Raw genomic sequence first — 20,256 nt, forward strand, 5'->3', positions numbered from 1 at the left:
TAGAGAGGGCGAGGCCTTAGGGATTTTCGCTGCGGGCTTCACTGAGCGGTGTTTGGTAACCAGATTGGGGTCGAGATGTCCTACGTCCCGGGCCAGCCGGTCACCGCCGTGGTGGTGAGTGGTCTCGCGCGGGCTCCTCCTCGTCTTGGCTTGACCCCACTTTGCAGATAGGTAAACTGACACCTCAAACACGTTGACAAAGCGTCGAGCCCGGGTCTCCTGCAAACCCGCAGCTAGAGCTCCGGTTCCCGCTTTGCCGGAGCGGAGCCGCGGTCTTACCCAGCCATGCAGCAGAGATGGCTGGGACCCAAGCGCCTCCTGAGGAGCCGGGATCGAGGCCAGACCCCGCGCACCAACGCCGCCGCGTTGGGCTCCTCTCAGCCGGCCGGGGCAGGGAAGATTGAGGAGAAAGGCCCCTGCTGTGGGAGTCTGGGAAAGCGCCCACTTCCCGGATCTGTGTCCCCAGCCGGGCAGCCGCGGGTGGCGGGCGCCGGCCCCGACGTCCATGAGTCGCAGCCTCTGGAATGAGGAAGTGCTTCCTCCACTCCAGCCGGCGCCGCCGCCCAGAGGGAGACTTGCGGGGTGGAGGTGGTCGGGGCCAACATAGCTGCCCCTCCCCCCTCCCCTGCGGCCTTTCCTTCTCGGACCCATCGCCGCCCGGTCCAGAGTGAAGGCTCATACAACTGGTTCGATCCTGCTCCGAACGTTCCCTGGAACCCCAGCCCTTGGGGCAAAGTCCAGGTCCCCTACCTGGCACTTGGGGCCTGAGGAGACCCTTTGGGGTCAGCTCAGGCCCCTGTCTCCTCCCTTGGCTGGTCTTGGGTGCCAAGTGCTATTAAAATAGGCAAAGTGAGGCTGGGACATTAGACCCAGATACCAATGCCACAGCTGGATGGGGCCTGGAGGCCCAGTCTGTGGCTAAGGTGGGGAAATTGAGTCCCAGAGAGAAGTCTGGTCATGCTCAGTCGTGTGAAGAAGCCCTCAGGAAGGAGCCAGGTCTCTGAGAAGAAATGCCTGCTGGGTAGGGCACGGGTCAGGTGGAAGTCCTAGTCCTGGGGCCCTGGGACTGGCTGCAGTATCTCAGATGGGCGTGTTGGGGACTCCTGCAGTCAGGTGGCGTGACCAGGGAGCCACTGATAAAGCTGACACGTGAGGGTCAGCTTAGAGCACCAGCTCAGGCCTGGGCTAGGAGGAAACATTGTTGGACCTGCTGACAGCTGTCCTCAGCTTCACCCTGGCTGCACCAGCCTGCCTTTTCCAGCTCTCTAGCTGCCCCAGAGAGAAGGGGTCATGTTTGCTCCTTAGCTGGAAAAAAGGGGTGCAGGTGGGGAACCAGAGAGGGGCAGTAACCTGCCTGACCTCACCCAGCAAGTCAGTGACGGGGCCTTGTCTCCCAGTCCTAAACCCTGTACTTCTTTCTGATCTTAAGGGTGAGTCAAAGGTGCGCAAAGGTGTGTGTCAGAGGAGGCAGAGGCAGGCCTGGAGGAGCGCACACATTTGCACATGAGGACCTAGGTCCAGTGGGCATCAGGTGTCACGCTTCCCGCAACCCCCTTACTGCAGGTCATGACTGGTCCCCGGGCCTTCCTCAAAACTCTAGGACCATGACCTTCCCATTCTTCTCACACTAGGAACATGTCTGAATACGGTGGGTGGGGTCTGGCCTCTCCCTCTTGTGTCTTGGATCGGGGATGGGGGTGGAAGAAGCTCCTTCCTACCCTGTGCCCTCTCCCATGTAGTTAACATTTTGAGAATGTTAAAATCATTTTGGCCTCTCCTCTGAACTCTGGCTCCATAGGCCTGTCTACCCTCTGGACACCTGCCTGGATGGCTCCTGGCTCTCCAGCTCAACATGCTCCTTCTCATCTCGGGTCCCCATCTGGGAGATGGTTGTGTTCAGCCAGGCCAGGTGGCCAGCCAGGAGCTCGCCTTGGCTCCTTTCGGCCATGAACAGTCTGGAGCCTGTTGATCTCACTTCCTAAGTAGCTCATGTCCCCTGGCCTCCACATACCACCTCTGTGAGACATCTGTTCCCGTACCGACTGCCTGAGTGGTCATTCTAGCATCACACCTGACCATGATCTACCATCAGGCCCGACTCCAGCCCTACTCCCCAATTTCTGAGAGCTCCAGTGGGCCTAGAATCAAGGTCAGGTGGCCAAAATCCTGGTCAGCCCAATGCCTGGTGCTCCTTTGTGAAGCCCCTCAAGTCCAGATCAAGTCACCTTTTGCTTTGTGTTTTTCTTCTTTCTGTTAAAACTGTCAACTTTTGGGGTGGGGCAGTCGGTCTGGCTCCCAGCATCTGGGGACTGGAGGGTGGCTGCTGAGGTCTTTGAAAGCAGCTTGGCACAGATGGGGCCCACAACCTCAGAGTATGGTGGGAGAGCCCTAGGCACCTCCTCCACCTCCTCCACTGCACAAGAGCAGGGCCTGGGGCTTAGGGAGACACCCCCTCCCTCTGGGTCAGTCTCCTGGGCCTGCACTCCCCAGCCTTCCTGACCTGGGCTCAGCCTCATCTCACCTCCCAGTTCCGGTCCTGCGCTGTACACTCCGGTCTCATGGACATGTATCCATGGCACCTTCAAGCCTCTGCTCCTGTTCCTTTGGCCATGACAGCCTTCCTCCTTTCTGTGCAAGTTTGATCTCTGCTTTTCCCGAGCATCTCCGGGCTTGCCCTTGACAGGGCTGCCTCAGCAATCCGTGTGCCTGCCCTGTGTGGCCCCTCCCCTGGGACATAGGCCCTTCTTCAGAGCAGCCAAAGCACCCTGGCTCTTGGGCCAGGAGGGGCTTAGCATGTGTTGAGAAGGCTGGTGCCTGAGACAGAGGAAGCTGGGAGAGGTTGGGACTGAGGGTTGTGTGGGTGGGTTGATGTGGCTGAGTTATGAGTCTCAACCCCCCAGCCTGCCAGGCTGGTGACCAGCTGGATTCCTGAAGGAGGCCCTGGGCCCCACCCCCGTGGCATGGCTCTGAGCCTGAGGCTGCTGCAGGGGACACAGACCACATTTGCTCTCCATACCCACTCATCCCCAACTCATTTTTTATCTTTGCCAGCAAAGAGTTGAAATTCACAAGTTGCGTCAAGGTGAGAACTTAATCCTGGGCTTCAGCATTGGAGGTGGAATTGACCAGGATCCCTCCCAGAATCCTTTCTCAGAAGATAAGACGGACAAGGTGAGGAAGACTAGGGTCTGGGGACCTCTCTGTGGGGCACAGAGGCCTGAGATGGTAGGTCTCTGCTTCCTGGGCTTTTGTGGAAGGAGCAGACCTCATCTCTCTCAAACGGTCCTCTCTAAGAAGGTCCAAGAAATGATCTGGTGGGAATAAGTAGGGGTGGGCCTCCCAGCCCTCCCAGCACTAGGAAGCCCTGCTCAGACAGAGCCCAGGAGGCTAGCAGCAGGGGCTGTAGCATCCATGGGGCTGTTCTACTTCCCCCTTGGCTGTTCGACACAGCTTGTGCTGGGGGATACTGGGTGCGGGACAGACAGACGGCTAGGAGTATGCCATGCTGGGCTTTGCTCTGTGGATAAGAGGCCAGTGCAGTGACCCCAGTGCTTGACTTGGGCTGTCTCTTTCCAGGGCATTTACGTCACACGGGTATCCGAAGGAGGCCCTGCGGAAATTGCTGGGCTGCAGATTGGGGACAAGATCATGCAGGTAACAGATGTCCCAAAGGAGGAAAACAAGGTTTGGGCCAGAGGGTCTAAAGCACTTGCGGGTGGCGGGGCTGCCCCTGCCTGCCTCCCCGGGCACCTGGGAGAATCACTGAAGTCGTTTTGGAGCCCATACTGACGTCGCCCCCAGAGGAAGCTGGCTCTCCGCTGTGTGTGCGTGTGAGAGGTGCTTGGCATCCCCCAGCCCGGGCACGTCAGCTCGGGAGACCCAGGCCTCCCAAAGCCCGTCCTACTTTCAGATCCCAGAAGGTGGCAAGCTGAGGTGGGCTGTGTTCTCTCCCTGGGCCAGGTGAACGGCTGGGACATGACCATGGTCACACACGACCAGGCCCGGAAGCGGCTCACCAAGCGCTCGGAGGAGGTGGTGCGTCTGCTGGTGACGCGGCAGTCACTGCAGAAGGCCGTACAGCAGTCCATGCTGTCCTAGCAGCCGCCAGGGCCCGACTCATGCCTGCCCGCCCTTTGTACAGCGACACTACTTCCACGCTCTGTCTGCCCCTCGTCCTGGCTTCTGCTCGTTGCTGGGCCCCCGCCTAGAAGGGCAAGAGCTGGTCCCAGAGGCCTGACCTGCCTTCCCCTCTCCCACCATGGGCCCGAAGCTCTGGGACCAGCTCTCTCCCTTGGACACTGAGGATTGGAAACAAGGGCCTGGAGCCGAGATGGAGTCAGTCCCCAATCTGTGACCAAGGCTTGGCCCCCAGACCCTGCTGCCGGGCCACAGCAGGCAAGCAGGGGGCCCCCCTTCCTGAGAACACCATGTAGCTGGGAAACACTGGGCACTGCCCCCCGTGTCTTGGCTCTGCAGTACCTGTGCCCCATCCTTTTCCCTGTGTTTCCCAGCGGGGATTCGACTCACTACCAGAGACACTATGAAGGTTTGTCCGGATGGAAGCCAGGCAGGCTCGCGGCTCACCCCGTTGCACTCCCGCCCCCCAAGGGGTGCGGGCCTCCCCAGGGTTCACCTACTTACAGGATTCAGATGAGCTTTGAGGCTGACATTTCAGGGCAGTTCTCAGGATTGCCATTTTCCTCTATGCCTTTGAGTTTAACGTTTGTATTTTTTTAATCACAACTTTGATACAAAGTGTTTTTATCGTACTCTTTGAAGATGCCCGTTCAACTTTCGAATTCGGCTAATTCACATCTGGGAATTACTCTTAGCAAGGGAACCAGCCTTGCTTTGGTTACTGTGGAAATGGGGCAGTAGGAAGCCACCCCACGTCTTGTGCCCAATAAACAGTGCTGGAATTCATTCATCAGAGGTCTTTGCTGAGACATGAGGTAGGGATATTTGGGGATGAATTGTGAGAGAGCTTTGGTTGTGAGGCTGGCTGACTTGGCCCCTGCTGCTCTGGACAAAGCCCAACTATCCCCAAGGCCACTGACGCTGTGCTTGCCCAGGGCCGCCCGCGTGGGAACGTCTGGGAGTACCTTAACTGGAACTGGGCCAGGAACCCCCAACTTCCCTCGCGTAACCTAGCCTCAGCTCCTATTGGGGAGGGACCTCATGGACACCAAGGGAGAACATCCACCCCCTAAGACTCTTAAGAGCATTCAGTTTAGCACAGCCAGAGATGCAGCCCCAAATGTTTCCAGGGGCTATGACCTGAGGAGATGGGGGGGAGCTGGGGAGCACTGAGGCCTTTGCTTGGCCCAGCACTGGCTGCATTACCAGCTGTGGGAATTGTTGCCACTCATGGACCCACCTAGCACTGCCAAGTCAGATTTTTGCAATCTCCCACCTTTAAAGTGTGGTACCCAATCACAGACTGGGTGGCCCAAATAAAACACGCGTGTGGGCTTGGTCAGGCTGCAGTTTCTGCTTTAGGGAAACAAGATCCTAAGTTCTTTGATACTTATACCTGGCTAGACGATCTGGAAGACTTCCGCCCCCACCCTTCCCCCACGTGCCCTTAAAGACCTCATCCAACCCATGCTCACAACCACAGCCTGAGTGCCGTGCCCTTGGTAATGCAGACAGGGTCCCTGCGGGACCTACCTGGCCCTGAGCAGGTAAGCATCTTGTGCCACCCAACAGAGCTCCCCTGATGAAATGCCGGGTCGGCACGCAGCCACCTTGGAATCGGCAAACTTCAAAATCCCACACATTTCCTTACACGAGTGACTGAGGCTGTCTCCCTAAGCCCCAAGGACTTGGTTCTGAAGCCAATACCCCTGCCTCCTGCATCTGGCAAATGCTCAGTGTGCAGAGGAAATGAATCAGGTTTAATTAAGGACAGAAGCCCCTCATGTTGATCTCGTGGTTAACAACTACGAGAGTGGACTGACAAGCTCATGGCACGTACAAGGCACGTCCTGGGACCCTCCCCTCCCCTCCCCTCCTCCAAAGGAAGGACAACTGCTTGGAGTGGGAAAGGAGGGCCTTTGGGATCAGGGTGGGCCCATAAGGATTGTGTAAGTTGGTCTTAAGTCCTTATCTGAGGCTCCTGAATAGCCACAAATTGGTGAGTCTCAGGTAGGGGTCTGGGGAGGGAAGGGGGCCTGCCCTCCCCGTCAGGGGAGCTGTTTTCACCACCTGGCAAGTCTAACAGGCGTCTAAGGCACTGACTGGTGTGTGTGTGTGTCCTGTACTCCAGACTCAGGGTAAGGAGCAGTTGGAGGGGCTTGGGGCCTGACTATGGGTAAGTGGAGGTAGGCAGCAGCAGCAGAAGGTAAGCCACTCACTTCCAAAACATCCCTTTGAAAAATCCAAAAGGGTCGTTAGTGTGATAAGGATCCAGAGAGTGTTGGATGTGAGCCTGGTTCTGAACCAATCTGTTGGGTACCTCAAGGCTCAGAAATACTGTTTCTTTACCAGAGCCTGGCCTGGGCCACCTGTGACTGCAGTCGTGAAAGTGGGTTTACGTAGAATTGAGTGTCAGGACAGTGAGCGCTCAGAGAATGCAGCCTTCAGAGGAGGTACCCAAGGCCTAACCCCAAAGTCCTAGCCCCCCTGCCACCAGCACCAGCACCTCAGGTCTATTGGCCACGGCACCGGGCTGCTTGGTCTCTGAACACAGCAGTGGCAGCAAAGCACCCTTGGCTCTCCCAGCTGCAAGGTCAGTCCTTCAAGCTGCTTCCAGAAACACTCGTTGCTTGGGGCCAGGCCTTTGGCTCCAAGCTCAGTGCTCAATCCTGCCTGGGACGGCTGCCAGAAGCCCTGCGTGCTGCCTGAAGCCTTGAAGAAAATAGAGATGCAGCATCAAGATGCAGGAGGGCCAGATGCCTGGCCAGCAAGGCCTGGGAGGGGCTGAGACCTCTGGGGAGTCTGGGAGGGGCCGCCAGTGGTCTGGCCATTAATCTCGGCACACAGTCAGGTGCCTATCCCAGAGGTAGGTTCCTCCCTGGCCTGTAAGAGTCCTGGACGAAAGCAGGCTGGTTCAAGTTCAAGGAGTTTGGCCCTGAGGAAGAGTGCTTCTCCGCATGGAGCCAGCCCGGCACTCCAGACGGCTTTTTCAGCCTTCCTGGTGGAAACTTGCCCACCAGGGCCCAGGGCCTGGGCTGTTTCCGCTGGGTCCCTGGGAGCTAGTTCAGCTGGTCATACCCTGGTTTCTTTCTGTACAAGCAGAAATGCTGGATGAAGAAGACAACATCGAAGAAGATGGACAAGATGCCGAGGCCAAACTTGGTCGGGTCTCCAAAGATCAGCGTCCACTGGTCTGTTAGCAGCCAGAAGGGATGGGATTGGTTTTGGTTTTAGGTTGGCAGCCCCTGAAGCAGCTGGAGCACGTGGGGCTGTGGGGGTGGGGGGGCGGGGTGCTCATCTGCCCAGGAAACCACAAATCCTCTAGCTGCCAAAGCCGGAGGTAAGCCTCACCTTGGGGGCTGGGACTGGCTAGGATTCCCCGCGTGGGGGAGGGGTGGTTTCCAGGAAGCCTGGCCCCGCCCTGTGCCTCTAGCTGCCTGCCGGCTGACTCACCGTTGTTGTAGGACTGGAGGAACATCTGCAGGAGGCTGAAGCTGCCCCCAGTGAAGTCCAGAAGCACGTTGCCAATGCTCCAGCCCTCGGTGCTTTTGTAGTAAAAGTTCAAGTAGGCCTGGGCCGGACAGACAGATGGAGGGCGGTGAGGGGGCTGAGTGGCGGCCTCCTGCACTTCGTGACCGCGCTCCAAACAAGAGCGGCTCTCATTCCTCCCACTCATGCGCTTGGACCTCAGCTCCAAAAACAGTGACCTTTGGGCTCCGACAAGCCTCGACTGAGGGCACGGTTTGGGCGGGTCCTGGGGTCTCCTCTGCGTGCTCAGCAAACAGCCCTCCTCCTCCTTCCCTTGCACCTCCCAAACTCCGGCAGAGGGATGGGGAGCTTCTGCCTCTCCATCTTCTTCAGCCCTCCTTATCCTGGCTTCCCAGCAACTCTGATTTTTCTACTCACCTTCAAATGGAGAGTCTCCCCAAACTCAGCCTGGACTGGATTCATGTTGAGCTTATGAACATGGCCTGGGAGTCTGATGGCCTGGTTTGGAATCCCAGCTCCACCATCGGAGGAGCTATGTTACCCTTGCAGAGTGACTTGAGTTCTCCCAGCCTTAGTCTCCCCATCTGCAGAGTGGACTTAACTCCCTCCTCAGCCCTGGTTGGGCTCTAGGGCCTCCACCTCGGGCTTCCCAGGTCCAGCCCACTTGCACATCGCCCCTCTTCCTGCTGCCAGTGCCCTCTGGGCTTCTCTGACCGTTGACCTCCCTTCCCACCACCCAGGGGGACGGCTTGGCCTCTGTAGTGGTCTTCTCCCAGTTAGCCACCTGTCAGTTCCCCTTCTTTGCCCTCTCCCACCCTCTTCTGTATTTGCTGCCACCTCTCCAGTCCTGGACGGTTCCAAACATCTCTAACTGGGGCTCCTGCCTCCCAGGTTTCCCAGGCCCAAGCCTCCCCACGCTCAGGGACTGAGGCCCCACTTCCCCCAAAACCATCCCCCGACTCTGAAGCCACCTTCCCAAGCGCCCTGGGACCTGGTCCTGCCTTCCTAGCTTCACAGTGCTCCGCCGGCAGGGTCTTCTGTGCCTGTGCCTTTGTGCAGGCTGCCCCGGCCTGGAGCACCCCTTCTCTCTTGTCCACAGAACGGAGTCCTGCTCATCCTTAAGCGGATGGCTCTGTTTCCATGCCCTCCAGGGTACTAACCCTGACCCTGGCCAAAATGCTCTCCTTCCTGGGCCCACGGAACACAAGGTTCCCTGTGCTGGGAAGGCGAGTTAAAGGCCAGGGCCTAGATTCAGCCTGCAGTTAGCAGTTCTTCTACACCTGACCCTCTCCCGGGCCATTCCGCCTGTGGGGCAAGCTGTGTTTGACTCTTAGGCTGTGTCTGACCCAGCTCTGAAGAAGACTGTTTGAGTGCTCGAGGGAGGGTGCTGAGGGCTCACAACGAGGACCCTGAATGGTGGCGGGTTCCCCCCCACACCTCATCTTCCTGGTACCCTGCTGTGGCCCATCAGGGTCATCAGTTGGTGGTAACGGGTGGTGGTGGTAGGGTGGGGGGGCAAAGCTGAAGTCATTAGAAAGGTGGGGCTGGAGAGAGATGGGAGTGACTTGTACAACCCTTGACTCTCAGAGCTGAGCATGAGTCAAAGAAGCGGCCACTGACTTCCCCGTGGGATTCCCGGCCCCTGGGAAGAGCAGGTACTGGTCACAGCCGGTTTTCTGTGAGGCCCCACTCCTGCTGGGCTTGCCGGCCTCCTCCCTGTAGCTTTCCATCCACATCTCACCCCGGCCAGAAGCTGCCCCAAGGGAGCCGGGTCCAGGGTCTGTGTCTCATCCCTCACGCTAACGGCCAGACCCTGGAGGTACCTGTGGAAAAGGCGGGCAGACCCTGGAGGTACCTGTGGAAAATACTTGACCAGCGTCACTGCCAGCTTGATGTAGGAGAAGCAGAAGAGAAACTGCAGCCACGTGGTGGCCCTGACCGCGGCCATGATCAGGGTGATGAGTGTGAAGAGCCAGGAGAGCACGAGGAAGCCGACGGCCAGCCAGGACACCCGCTGGTTGCCTCGCTGAGGATGAGACAGGGCAGGGGAAGGGATGGGCGGGGTGCAGAGAGCCCAGCACCAACTGCACCTTGTCACTATCAGGGTCTCTGGTTCCCTCCTCTTGGACCTGAAGAGCCCGTTTGCTTCCTGTTCCCATGTTGCAGAGCGGGGTCCCTCTCAGAGCCCACCAGGAGTGAAGGGTGCTAGGGACATGGCCCCCATCACGCTGGAGGCCTGGCACCTCATCTCGGCCCAGGCTCCTTCCATGACCCCAGGGAGCCTGATTGGCTCTGGAATCTCTTTCCCAAAAGCAGGCCTCCCTCATCTAACCTTCTCAGCAAAGGGTAAGAAAACCTAGAAGATTCGTGAAGGTGGGGGCCAAGCAGCTCTGGCCGGCCTTGTGTGTGGGAAGAGAACTCCCCAAGGGAAGTGGTGCACCCACAGGGAAGTGAAAGGAAACAGTAGCATCAGCGATGCCCTGAAATACGCACTAACTCACGATGTCCTTCCCTGCTGAGACAGCAGACGGCCCTCCAGCAGCACGGCTGTGCCCGGGCTCCTCAGCCCGGCCCCCAGAGCCCCCCCAGGGCCTCTCCTGCTCCCTCCACCGCCACCCTGGCCACCCCATCTGCTCGCAGTCCCTCTCGCTGCTCCCTGGCCTTCACAGTTCTGTCCGCCGGCTGGGGTGCCCCACCCTGGCCCTCTTCCGCATCACCATGGGAACTTCACTCATCCCTCGGACCACAACTCAGTGCCCTCTTTCCCCCTCCTCCCTGGCTGAGTCGTGGGGCCCACGAGCTACCTGTGCTCTCCCTGCCCGCTCAGCTCTCAGCCTGCTGGGTCATCACTGTCTCTGTCTGTGTCCCTCACCCCAGACCTGGGGCGGCCTGAGGACTTGGGCTTACGGGGTGTTCCCTGTGCCCAGCAATGGGGTCTGGATAATAGGCCAGCAGATGTGAGTGAACGGACACATTTCCCTTCTGGGGGTTTCCATGTCTCCTGTAAAACGGCAGCTATGGGCAGCAGGTGCTGCCGGGTGTTGGCCTGGGCAGCGCAGGCTGCGGCGGGTGCCAGGGTCACTGCTCACCTCGTACAGGAAGCACTGCACCACGATAACCAGGGTGAGGGCGACCGCGTGCAGGCTGAAGAAGACGTCATTAATGTCCACGGGGTTCACGCCATTGGGGTATTTGAGGAGAAACTGCTCCTGTTTGGGAGTGGGGAGAAGCTGGGGGGTGAGGGGTGGCCAGACCACCGGACAGCTTGGACTGGGCTGCGGGGGTGAGCAGGGCCGTACCTTGATGGAGGGCACCCAGAAGAGGCCGATGTTGAACACGCTGTAGGCCACGAAGCCCATCAGGTTCAGGGCCACGAAGTCAAAGCTCAGACCCACGACACTGAGGAGGGGGGCGGGGGGACGGGGAGACAAAGCAGAGCAGGGGGTGAGACTGGGGGCCGCCGGGGGCTGGAGGGGACAGAGCTCCCAGCACACAGGAAGGAGGGCCTGGCTCCCTCAAGGAGAGCACAGTCCTCAGGTCCCTTTCCATGCCACCCCCAATGCCACCGAACCCCACCCTCCTGGGATTGTCTGGAGGCTTCCTGCAGAGAGGAAGCGCCCCCCTCCCTGGTTCCCAGCTCAGCAGCCCCTCAGAGGCCCACGTTCCTTGGTGGCCTAGGTGTCCTTGGTGCATGACGCCTGGGCCCTTGTCTTTTTTTGCGGTACGCAGGCCTCTCACTGTTGTGGCCTCTCCCGTTGCGGAGCACAGGCTCTGGAGGCGCAGGCCCAGCGGCCATGGCTCACGGGCCCAGCCGCTCCACGGCATGTGGGATCCTCCCGGACTGGGGCACGAACCTGTGTCCCCTGCATCGGCAGGCGGACTTTCAACCACTGAGCCACCAGGGAAGCCCTGGGCCCTTGTCTTTAAAATCAAGGTGGGCCGGTTTTCGTCTCTGAGGCCGAAGGATCCAACTCCTGCACTGGGGCACAACTTGACACTAATTCCTCCAGGGCTCCGTGGACCAGGAGCCCAGCAGATTCAGGTGGGCTCCTCCCACCCAGCCCATTCTCCACTTCCACTGAGAAGCCCCATTTTGTTGCTTTCGCAGGGAGGGCCTGAATTGCACAAGAGACCAAATGCCCAGCACTGCAAGTCCTACACAGGCGCTTAGAACTTTCACATCAGACCACTTTTAAGAAAGGACAGGAAAAAAGAAGAGCAGAGGGGTAAGTCAGAACCCAGGCTGCCCACAGCCTCGTTGGAACACCCACCCTGCCGGCCCCAGGTGAAGCTGCACGTGAAGCTCCGTGGGTTACCTCTTCCGCCTCCAGTTGGCGATCCCCTGCGGGTAGAAGGAGACGGACCAGGCCACAAAGTAGATCCAGCCGATCACCTGGTTTATGATGCTGACGACATTGCTGTGGATCACGGAGAAGAGTATCCTTGGGCTGGAGAGAATGTGGGGACCAGGATGAGCTGGGGCTGGACTTCCGGAGGAAACCCCACGTGCCAGCGCCACCCCCTCTCATCATTTAGGGCCCACACGGGCAGAGGCCAGCCTACCTGGTCTGGTTGGAGTGATTTCCGTGCAGATAAGTGGCAACTTGTCCAACATTTTGAGACGTCACTTGAAAAGAGGAATTTGTCACGCCGGGAGGGACCACAACCTGTTAGGAAAACTGAATCAGGTCCAGCGCCCCGTAGTTATTGGGACCCCAGCTCCAGGCCATGCACTAGGGAATGGAGGGACAGGTCACACACAGCCCCTGCCTTCTAGGAGCTTCCTAACAGTAGGGAGAAATGTTGGACTAATCGGCCAGCTGGAACCCCCATACATCAGCGTCAGACTCCCCTGGCTTATCTCTGAGGGATGGTGGGAGGGCCCTCTTCGTCTCACTAGCCATTCGATCTCGGGCAAGCTATTTGAGCTCTGATCTCGGTTTGCTTATCTGTAAAAGGGGAACACAAGTGTCTACCTTACAGGGCTGCTCTGAACGACATAATGTCCATAAAGCTTACGGCACCGAGCCTGACACGCAGCAAGCTGTGAAGTGGTTACCATCACTACTACCCTACGATGACTGCTATTACCTCTACTTCCGTTACTACGGACGGCTCTTCCAGATCCACAGAGGGATGTCTGCCCCACGCCCAGCCTGGCTGCCAAGCGACAAACAGAAGAGGTGCACACACCAGACGCCCGGCAGGGAGAACATCCTTACCCTCATTTCTGCCCAATATTCATAGAAAGCTCTGCTCCAAGAAACAGTACTTGGAGGCCTACCTGCAACTTCTGACCTCCCAATCATGCTTCCTGATGCTCTCAAATCCCGAGTGTGGCAGGGAGGGGGATGATACCTTTACTGAACCACACTGTCCCCCATCTCTTTTTCCCTGGATGACGCTTCAGGCCCCGCCTTCCAGCCATGTTGTGGGCACCGTGAGGATGCGGCTCACTGGATGGCAGTGGCTTCTTCGGGGACCCTTGAACACTGTCTTTCTGCTCTTATCCCCAGAAATCAGGGGGCTTTGGCAGGACAATTGAAACGGTGTAAGTGGCTGCTGCAAAGCCTGGGATCCAGTTCGTGGCCAATGTCTCGTGAGCTACGTCTTCATGACATGTACTACTCTTGGCTCTTTTACTTTCCCATCCTCATTTGTTCTTATTTTTAGCAGATTTTCCTGGCAACTGTTGTTTGCATATTTCTAAGTGGCCATCAGGTCCCTTGTAGAACTAGGTAAGAGGAAAATCTTCCAATTGGAAATTAACTGATACAAGGCAGAATGAAATCATAACAACTGCTTTTAATTTTTTTATTAATTTTTATTTTTGGCTGCGTTGGGTCTTCGTTGCTGGACGTGGGCTTTCTCTAGTTGTGTCGACGGCCTTCTCACTGTGGTGGCTTCTCTTGTTGCAGAGCACGGGTTCTAGGCGTGCAGGCTTCAGTAGTTGTGGCACGTGGGCTTAGTTGCTCTGTGGCATGTGGGATCTTCTCGGACCAGGGCTCGAACCTGTGTCCCCTGCATTGGCAGGTGGATTCCTAACCACTGTGCCACCAGGGAAGTCCTGCTTTTAATTTTTTTAATCAATAAACTTTATCTTTTAGAGCAGTTTTAGGTCCACAGCAAAATTTATTGCTATCTTTTTTCTGAGCGCTTTCTTTCTGTGAGCCAGCTGCAATCCTAGACATTTCATACTTGCTACTGCTTTTAATCCTCACAGCCCTGTCAAGGAGACATTATTAACCTTCTGTTCACAGATGAGGAAACTGAGATGTGTTGGGGTGATGTACCTCACCTGTGGTTCACAGCGTAGGCTCCTAGACCGCCTGCCTGACCCCCAAGTTCTACCCAGTGGTTTCCAAAGGCACAGGGAGTAGACAGGAGTAGTTAGAGAAAGGGATGGGTCAAGGAGGCATAAACCTGGAAGAGTGGGTTGGTGCCCAGATAGGTCATTCTACAAATGGATCTGCCACCATTACGCTAAAAAAAATAAAAATAAAAAAATTGAACTAGGGACTTCCCTGGTGGCGCAGTGGTTAAGAACCTGCTAACGTGGGGGACACGGGTTCAAACCTTGGTCCGGGAAGTCCCACATGCCATGGAGCAACTAAGGCCGTTCACCGCAAGTACTGAGCCTGCGCTCTAGAGCCCGCGCACCACAACTACTGAAGCCCACGTGCCTAGAGCCCGTGCTCCACAACAAGAGAAGCCACCGCAATGAGAAGCCCGCACACCACAACGAAGAGTAGCCCCCGCTCGCCACAACTAGGGAAAGCCTGTGCACAGCAGTGAAGACCCAACGCAGCCAAAAATAAACAAACAAATAAATAAAATTAAATTAAATTCTTAAGAAAAAAATGAACTATAACATAAGTGCAGAAAAGTGCACCCAGCACCCAGATCAAGAAATGGAACGTTTCCAGACCCCAGAAGCTGTGTTCTGTTCCCTTTTGGTCACCGCTGATCCCAAAAGGAAACTACTATTTTTTTTTTTTTTTTTACTATAGGAGTTATTTATTTATTTATTTGTACAGGAGTTCTTATTAGTTATCTATTTTATACATATTAGTGTGTACATGTCGATCGCAATTCATCCCCCCACCCCCGCCCCCGCTTTCCCCCCTTGGTGTCCATGTTTGTTCTCTACATGTGTGTCTCTATTTCTGCTTTGCAAACTGGTTGGGAAACCACTCTTCTAACACCATAGATTTGCTTTGTCTGTGTTTGCACTTTAATCATACAGTCCAGGCTTTTTTTTTTTTTTTTTTGGCTTAATGTTATGCTTGATTTTCACTTATTTTTATTTATTTATTTATTTAAATTTTTTATTTTATTATTATTTTTTTTGCGGTACGCGGGCCTCTCACTGTTGTGGCCTCTCCCGTTGCGGAGCACAGGCTCCAGACGCGCAGGCTCAGCGGCCATGGCTCACGGGCCCAGCCGCTCTCCGGCAGGTGAGATCTTCCCGGACCGGGGCACGAACCCGTGTCCCCTGCATCGGCAGGCGGACTCTCAACCACTGTGCCACCAGGGAAGCCCTCACTTATTTTTAAAAGATTAATCTTTCCCTTAGATGTTTGGCCCTTAAACTAAGTGATCAGCGTCCTTTCCTCAGAGTCTAAATTTGATCTGTGGATCAAGCCAGACTTCTGAGGGCTAAATACCACAACCTGCTCTTAGAACCAACGGCTTCTTACCCTGCAGCAGGCCTCATATCCCGGGGCAGGAGGGGGAAGTTGTGGGAAATGGCCCTGTCTATGAGATGAGACTCCCCTCTCACTCAGGTCCTTTAGGTAGACGCTCTTTATCTGATCATGAGTCAATACTGTTTGCTTGCTAGGAGGCTCAGAGCTGATTTGCAGCTCATTTCTACGACCACACAGGGCCTCATGCTGAGCCTCACGGCTATCAATTTCATCCCTGTGTTCATCTTGTCTGGTTTCTTTTTTCCCCCTACTGATTTGTTTTAAAATCAGGTTGACTGGTAATTGGCTCAAAACCTTGGTAAGGTGGAAGCAGGGTATGTATTAACAGATAAATGTATAAAGACTATAAATAGTCATCACTATTATATCAGACAGCCTCTGGGCCTCTGGCACTGGTTTTTGGAAATAACACTCATCCAATGGGATCTCAGAACAGTGCTTTGCAAACTTTAATGTGGACCCAAATCATCTGGGGAATCTTGCTTATATGCAGATTTTTAATCAGTAGGTCTGGGATAGGGCATTTCTAAAAAGTTTTAGCGGGGAGGGATAAATTAGGAGTTTGGGATTAACATATACACACTATTATATATAAAATAGATAACCAACAAGGACCTACTGTGTAACACAGGGAATTACATTCAGTATTTTGTAAGAACCTATAGGGGAAAAGAATCTGAAAAAGAATATATACATAAAAGAATATACATACATATGTGTATGTATAACTGAATCACTTTGCTGTACACCTGAAACTAACATAACATTGTAAATCAGCTATACTTCAATTAAAAAGAAAATAGGGGCTTCCCTGGTGGTGCAGTGGTTAAGAGTCCGCCTGCCGATGCAGGGGACGCGGGTTCGTGCCCCGGTCCGGGAGGATCCCACATGCCGCGGAGCGGCTGGACCCGTGAGCCATGGCCACTGAGGCTGTGCGTCCGGAGCCTGTGCTCCGCAACGCGAGAGGCCACAACAGCGAGAGGCCTGCGTACAGCAAAAAAAAAAAAAAGAAAAGAAAAGAAAAGATTTTAAAGCAGAGACAATGCTCCTAGTCCGTCGATGCTCTTTGAGCAGCAACGTCTTAAAAAACCATCTTAAGAATTTCTTCTACATTCTCAGAACCATTTCTGCCTCAGATTTCTTACCATCACCTTCCTAATTCCATCTGCATAGCATAAAAAGCCCATCCTCAAAGAGACTAACAAAGCCCAAATCTGAGATTTCTAGAATAATAGGACAGGGGCAGCCCATGGTATAAAAACAAGGTGGCCTATTTACACAAGCACTTAGTTAAAATGTGTTTTGTTATCCAGTAGTTTTCTGCCCATCAGTTATGATTCATTACTTACTTCATCAGGGAGCTGAAGGATAGTAATGTTTTTTGAACGAAATGTGATTTCAAAAGTGATCACCAAGGTTGCATTTAAAGGACGCCTGTGGAGGACAAGAGTCTGGTTACTGCTGAGAAGCTGTACTCTGTGAGATCTCAACCAGCCCTCTGGATTTCACAGCAGGCCTGTCATTTCTCAAGCAATTAGGGTGAGGCACTGCTATGTGCTTGGCCCTGGGGGGGTTGAGAGGTGGGGTCCCCGTGGCCAGTGAGAACACGAGAAGGTGGGAAACTGGCTGTGAATGCCACATGAGGTGTCCAGAGGCCGACAGGACCATGGCATCTGCTCTGGTGGGAAAGGCTTCTGAGAAGGGTCAGGTGGCAGGGAGCAGCAACCCCAGAAAGCAGTGAGATATGTCTGAGTGGGAGCAGCCCATAGGGACCTCAAGTCTGGGCTTAGAGGCCTGGAGTTAATTTGGAAGGCGGTGGAAAGCCGCTTAAGGATTCTGCAGAGTTAATTTGGAAGGCGGTGGAAAGCCGCTTAAGGATTCTGCAGAGGGGAGAGTTGTGCTGAGGGGGTGATGTGTCAGATTCACAAGGTGTCGATGTGCAGAAATGGCAGGATCTGGGGATGGAATGCGGGTCTGTTAGGGAGCCTTGGTCCCAAAGCTTTGGTTTGAGATCAGACATCCCGGGAGAGGTGAGGAAAAGGGAGAAGGGTAAAGAGAAAAAAAATCTTCCCAGATCTTCATCTTGGGGAATCCTCATGGCTGGGAGGCAAGAGTTGGACAAAGCAGGGAAGGATAGAGAGGAGGTAAGCTCTCTGGCACGGTCTGGACTAGGTCGGCACCCTCGTGCGGGAACCAGCAGAGGGCAGCTAGAGAGACTCTCAGACAAGCCTCAGCAGGAGCGCTGCACAGTGGGATCCACCCAATGCAGATGCAGTTGGATGTGATCTCAGAAGCACTGCCAAGCGACCTAGCTCCTCGCCCCCAACCTCCAGGGCTCTCTTCAAATATTTCGAACCTTGGAAAGGACCACTTGGAAGTCTGGCATCAACTGCTGGTCACTCAAGGACTCTCCTCAGCTGGGGAAAAGGCTCACGTGTCATCCTCCTCCCGCTGGAAGCAAGGATTCAGCGGTTGGGGAGAGAGAGACTTTGGGACCTCGGTCTGCAGCCTAGGGCCGCTGCCTTTCTTTCCCTGGCTCGTCTTAAAGTGAAGAGGCAAGGGCATCACACTTAAAATATGAACAGACTGAGCCGGGGGTCAGCCCTGACCCAGCTGTGGGGCGAACGAGCTGGGCTGAGGACAAAGCTGGGCCTGGGAACTTACGGGAGGGAGATGCTGACGTTGGTGGAGCTTCCATTTTCCAGCTTCACGGTGGGAGGAACAGAGAAGTTGACCGTGGACTCTGGAATGACCCAAATCAGTGGCATGAGTCATGAGGTCAGAGAACTCAGGCCCACTGAGACGCTGGGAGGAGGGCTCCTGACACTTGAACTTGCGAAGTCTGATTTATAACCACCTCTATCCCCTAGGCAAAGACTCTGAGATTCTGAGGGGCTAAGTAAGTGATGGGACTGGAAATGTCCTTGTTATGCTCTCTCCCCTCCTGCTGCCAGAAATAGAGGGAGACACAGGCCTGAGGAGGAGATGCTGTAGCGTCCTCCTCTCCCACCGATGAGCTCTGAGGGTCTGTAGGAGTCACCCAGAAATAGAAACCATGGAGCCCCAAAACTGGTCCCAGTTTTTGGCCCAACTGGCCCAAAGGAAATCAAGCCACAATCTGGGACTGGAACATGTGGGCTTAAACCACCTATTCAGAGGGAAAGCACAATGGCTTCCTCTGTTCATGGAGCTAAACTGGCCCTGCATAACTGGTCCTGTCCCGTCCTGTAGTCTCAGAGAGACACCTGGGGCCCAGCTAACCTGTTTCTAAAGAACCGCCTTTGGGCTCCTGTACAAACCCAGCTCACCCCATTCATTGATCCCCTTCCGGAGGCTGACTCTGCTGGGGATGCGGGAGAGACTGGTGAACAGTACACAGTTTCACTATAGGAGATTTCTTCTTGGCATTAAGATGCTAACTCAGGAGGTAGACAGATAGGCCTCGGGGGTGAGGGAGGAAGCAGGTTTGGGAAGCCAAACACTCCAGGGCAGCTTGGCCACAGACCAGGAGTGAATTAGCTTCTCTCTGACCTCTTCCTATGTTCTTCGGGCGGCCCCGGCACCCAAGGTGTTCCCAATGCCCCAGGCACGCGTCTACTTCACCTCCCTCACCTGAGGGCCTTCGCAGCCTAAGGTGTGATCATGAACATAGACTGGGCTGGGAAGGGGGTCCACAGGGGAAAGCAGGTGCTCAGTTTGATGAAGATGGTTCTTGTGTGGGTAGTGGATACAGGTGGGGCCCAGGTCTCCCTCTCCCCCAAGGTCTCCCCAGACCCCTCAAAGGCAGAGACGAAGAACTGAAATTTTAGATGCTCAGGTTGGAAAGAAACTTAAAAGTTCCCTAATTCAACCTCCACTGTCTGAGCCCCTTCTCAGTCCTCCTCCCTAGTAGTTTCTCTTCCTCTGTCCGGACACCTCAGTGGGAGTGGGGGGGGGGGGGCGGAGAGTAACCTCATCTCCTCCAAGGGAACCTGCCAGCCTGAAACTTGCACTCCGGGGCCTGGCTCTGTGACCCGGGACCTCTCAGACCCCACATGAGCCACCTTGTCCAGGCTGGCCTGCAGGTGGATGCAGATGCAGGCTCTGGCCCATGCCTGCAAGTCTCCAAGCTGATTCCCACAGTCAGTTGCAGTCCCCACCCTGGCCCTTGGGAGGCCAAGCTGCTCAGAGCAGAGTAGGATGGTCCCCACCCACCACCCCCTCCTTAGGTGTATCTTTGGGGCCTGGAGGCAGCTCTGCCCCTCCTTGTTCACACTCACCTCTCTCATACCAGCCCGAGGCTCTGTTCTGGGCTGCACAGCTGAGGTAGGAGGACTTAAAGGTCCCTGCTGTTACTCTCTACCTAGAGCCTGAGGACCACATCAGATAAGCAAGACCCTGCCCAGGACAGGGATACTGAAGGTGATGCCAGGTAGCCACCCACATTCTGGGTCCCTTGGGGCTCTGCTGGGACTGTGGTCAGGGTGAGTGGGAGATCCACATGGCCTTAACTCTTCCAGACTTTGCATTTTAAAAGAGGAGGTTGTGAGCTCTCAGAGAACCAGGTCAGGGTTCAACCACTTCCCCTCACTTAGCCCCAAGGAAGATGGCAGCGCTCAGCAGCGGAGAGACTGGGCTCTGGGTCACACAGTTCCCTCCTGGCTCTGTCACTTCCTCGCTGTGTGACCGAGAGTAACGTACTTAACCTCCCTGAGCCTCCATTTCCTCACCTGTGAAATGGAGAGCACAGCACTCCCTCCCTCCCAGGGGCACTGTGAAGATAAAGCGTGGTGACGTCTGTGATGCAATTTCCACACAGCCTGAGTGCGAAATAATTGCTGGTGACTATTCTTATCATGTAAACCCTGCAGGACATTTTTTAGCCCAAGATGGGAGGCAGTTAGGAAGCTGGCATCATATCATATCCTGGGAAAGCATGTTT

At 55.4% G+C, this 20,256-nt stretch overlaps 2 protein-coding genes across 3 annotated transcripts in view; one reads left to right on the plus strand and one right to left on the minus strand.

Moving 5' to 3' along the window:
• On the plus strand, positions 1-4,923 carry TAX1BP3 (Tax1 binding protein 3). The gene is made up of 4 exons (XM_060134873.1): positions 1-114; positions 3,052-3,171; positions 3,577-3,654; positions 3,961-4,923. Exons 1-4 carry the CDS (start codon positions 76-78, stop codon positions 4,096-4,098), a joined length of 375 nt encoding a protein of 124 aa, XP_059990856.1. The 5' UTR covers positions 1-75; the 3' UTR covers positions 4,099-4,923.
• The window catches only part of CTNS (cystinosin, lysosomal cystine transporter), a 21,297-nt gene continuing 5,750 nt past the window's right edge, over positions 4,710-20,256 (minus strand). The window contains exons 4-13 of one of the 2 annotated variants that reach the window (XM_060134871.1): positions 18,000-18,078; positions 16,685-16,769; positions 12,190-12,293; positions 11,943-12,074; positions 10,926-11,025; positions 10,716-10,835; positions 9,482-9,652; positions 7,591-7,708; positions 7,216-7,330; positions 4,710-6,849 (exon numbers count right to left, since the gene is read on the minus strand). In XM_060134871.1, coding sequence (XP_059990854.1) covers positions 6,801-6,849; positions 7,216-7,330; positions 7,591-7,708; positions 9,482-9,652; positions 10,716-10,835; positions 10,926-11,025; positions 11,943-12,074; positions 12,190-12,293; positions 16,685-16,769; positions 18,000-18,078 — 1,073 coding nt within the window. In that variant the 3' untranslated portion in view covers positions 4,710-6,800. The remainder of the gene's footprint in view (positions 6,850-7,215; positions 7,331-7,590; positions 7,709-9,481; positions 9,653-10,715; positions 10,836-10,925; positions 11,026-11,942; positions 12,075-12,189; positions 12,294-16,684; positions 16,770-17,999; positions 18,079-20,256) is intronic. The other variant, XM_060134872.1, reaches the window with a different exon arrangement.

The sequence above is a fragment of the Lagenorhynchus albirostris genome, chromosome 20 (genome assembly GCF_949774975.1).
Source record: "Lagenorhynchus albirostris chromosome 20, mLagAlb1.1, whole genome shotgun sequence".
In the NCBI taxonomy this organism is placed as follows: Eukaryota; Metazoa; Chordata; class Mammalia; order Artiodactyla; family Delphinidae; genus Lagenorhynchus; species Lagenorhynchus albirostris.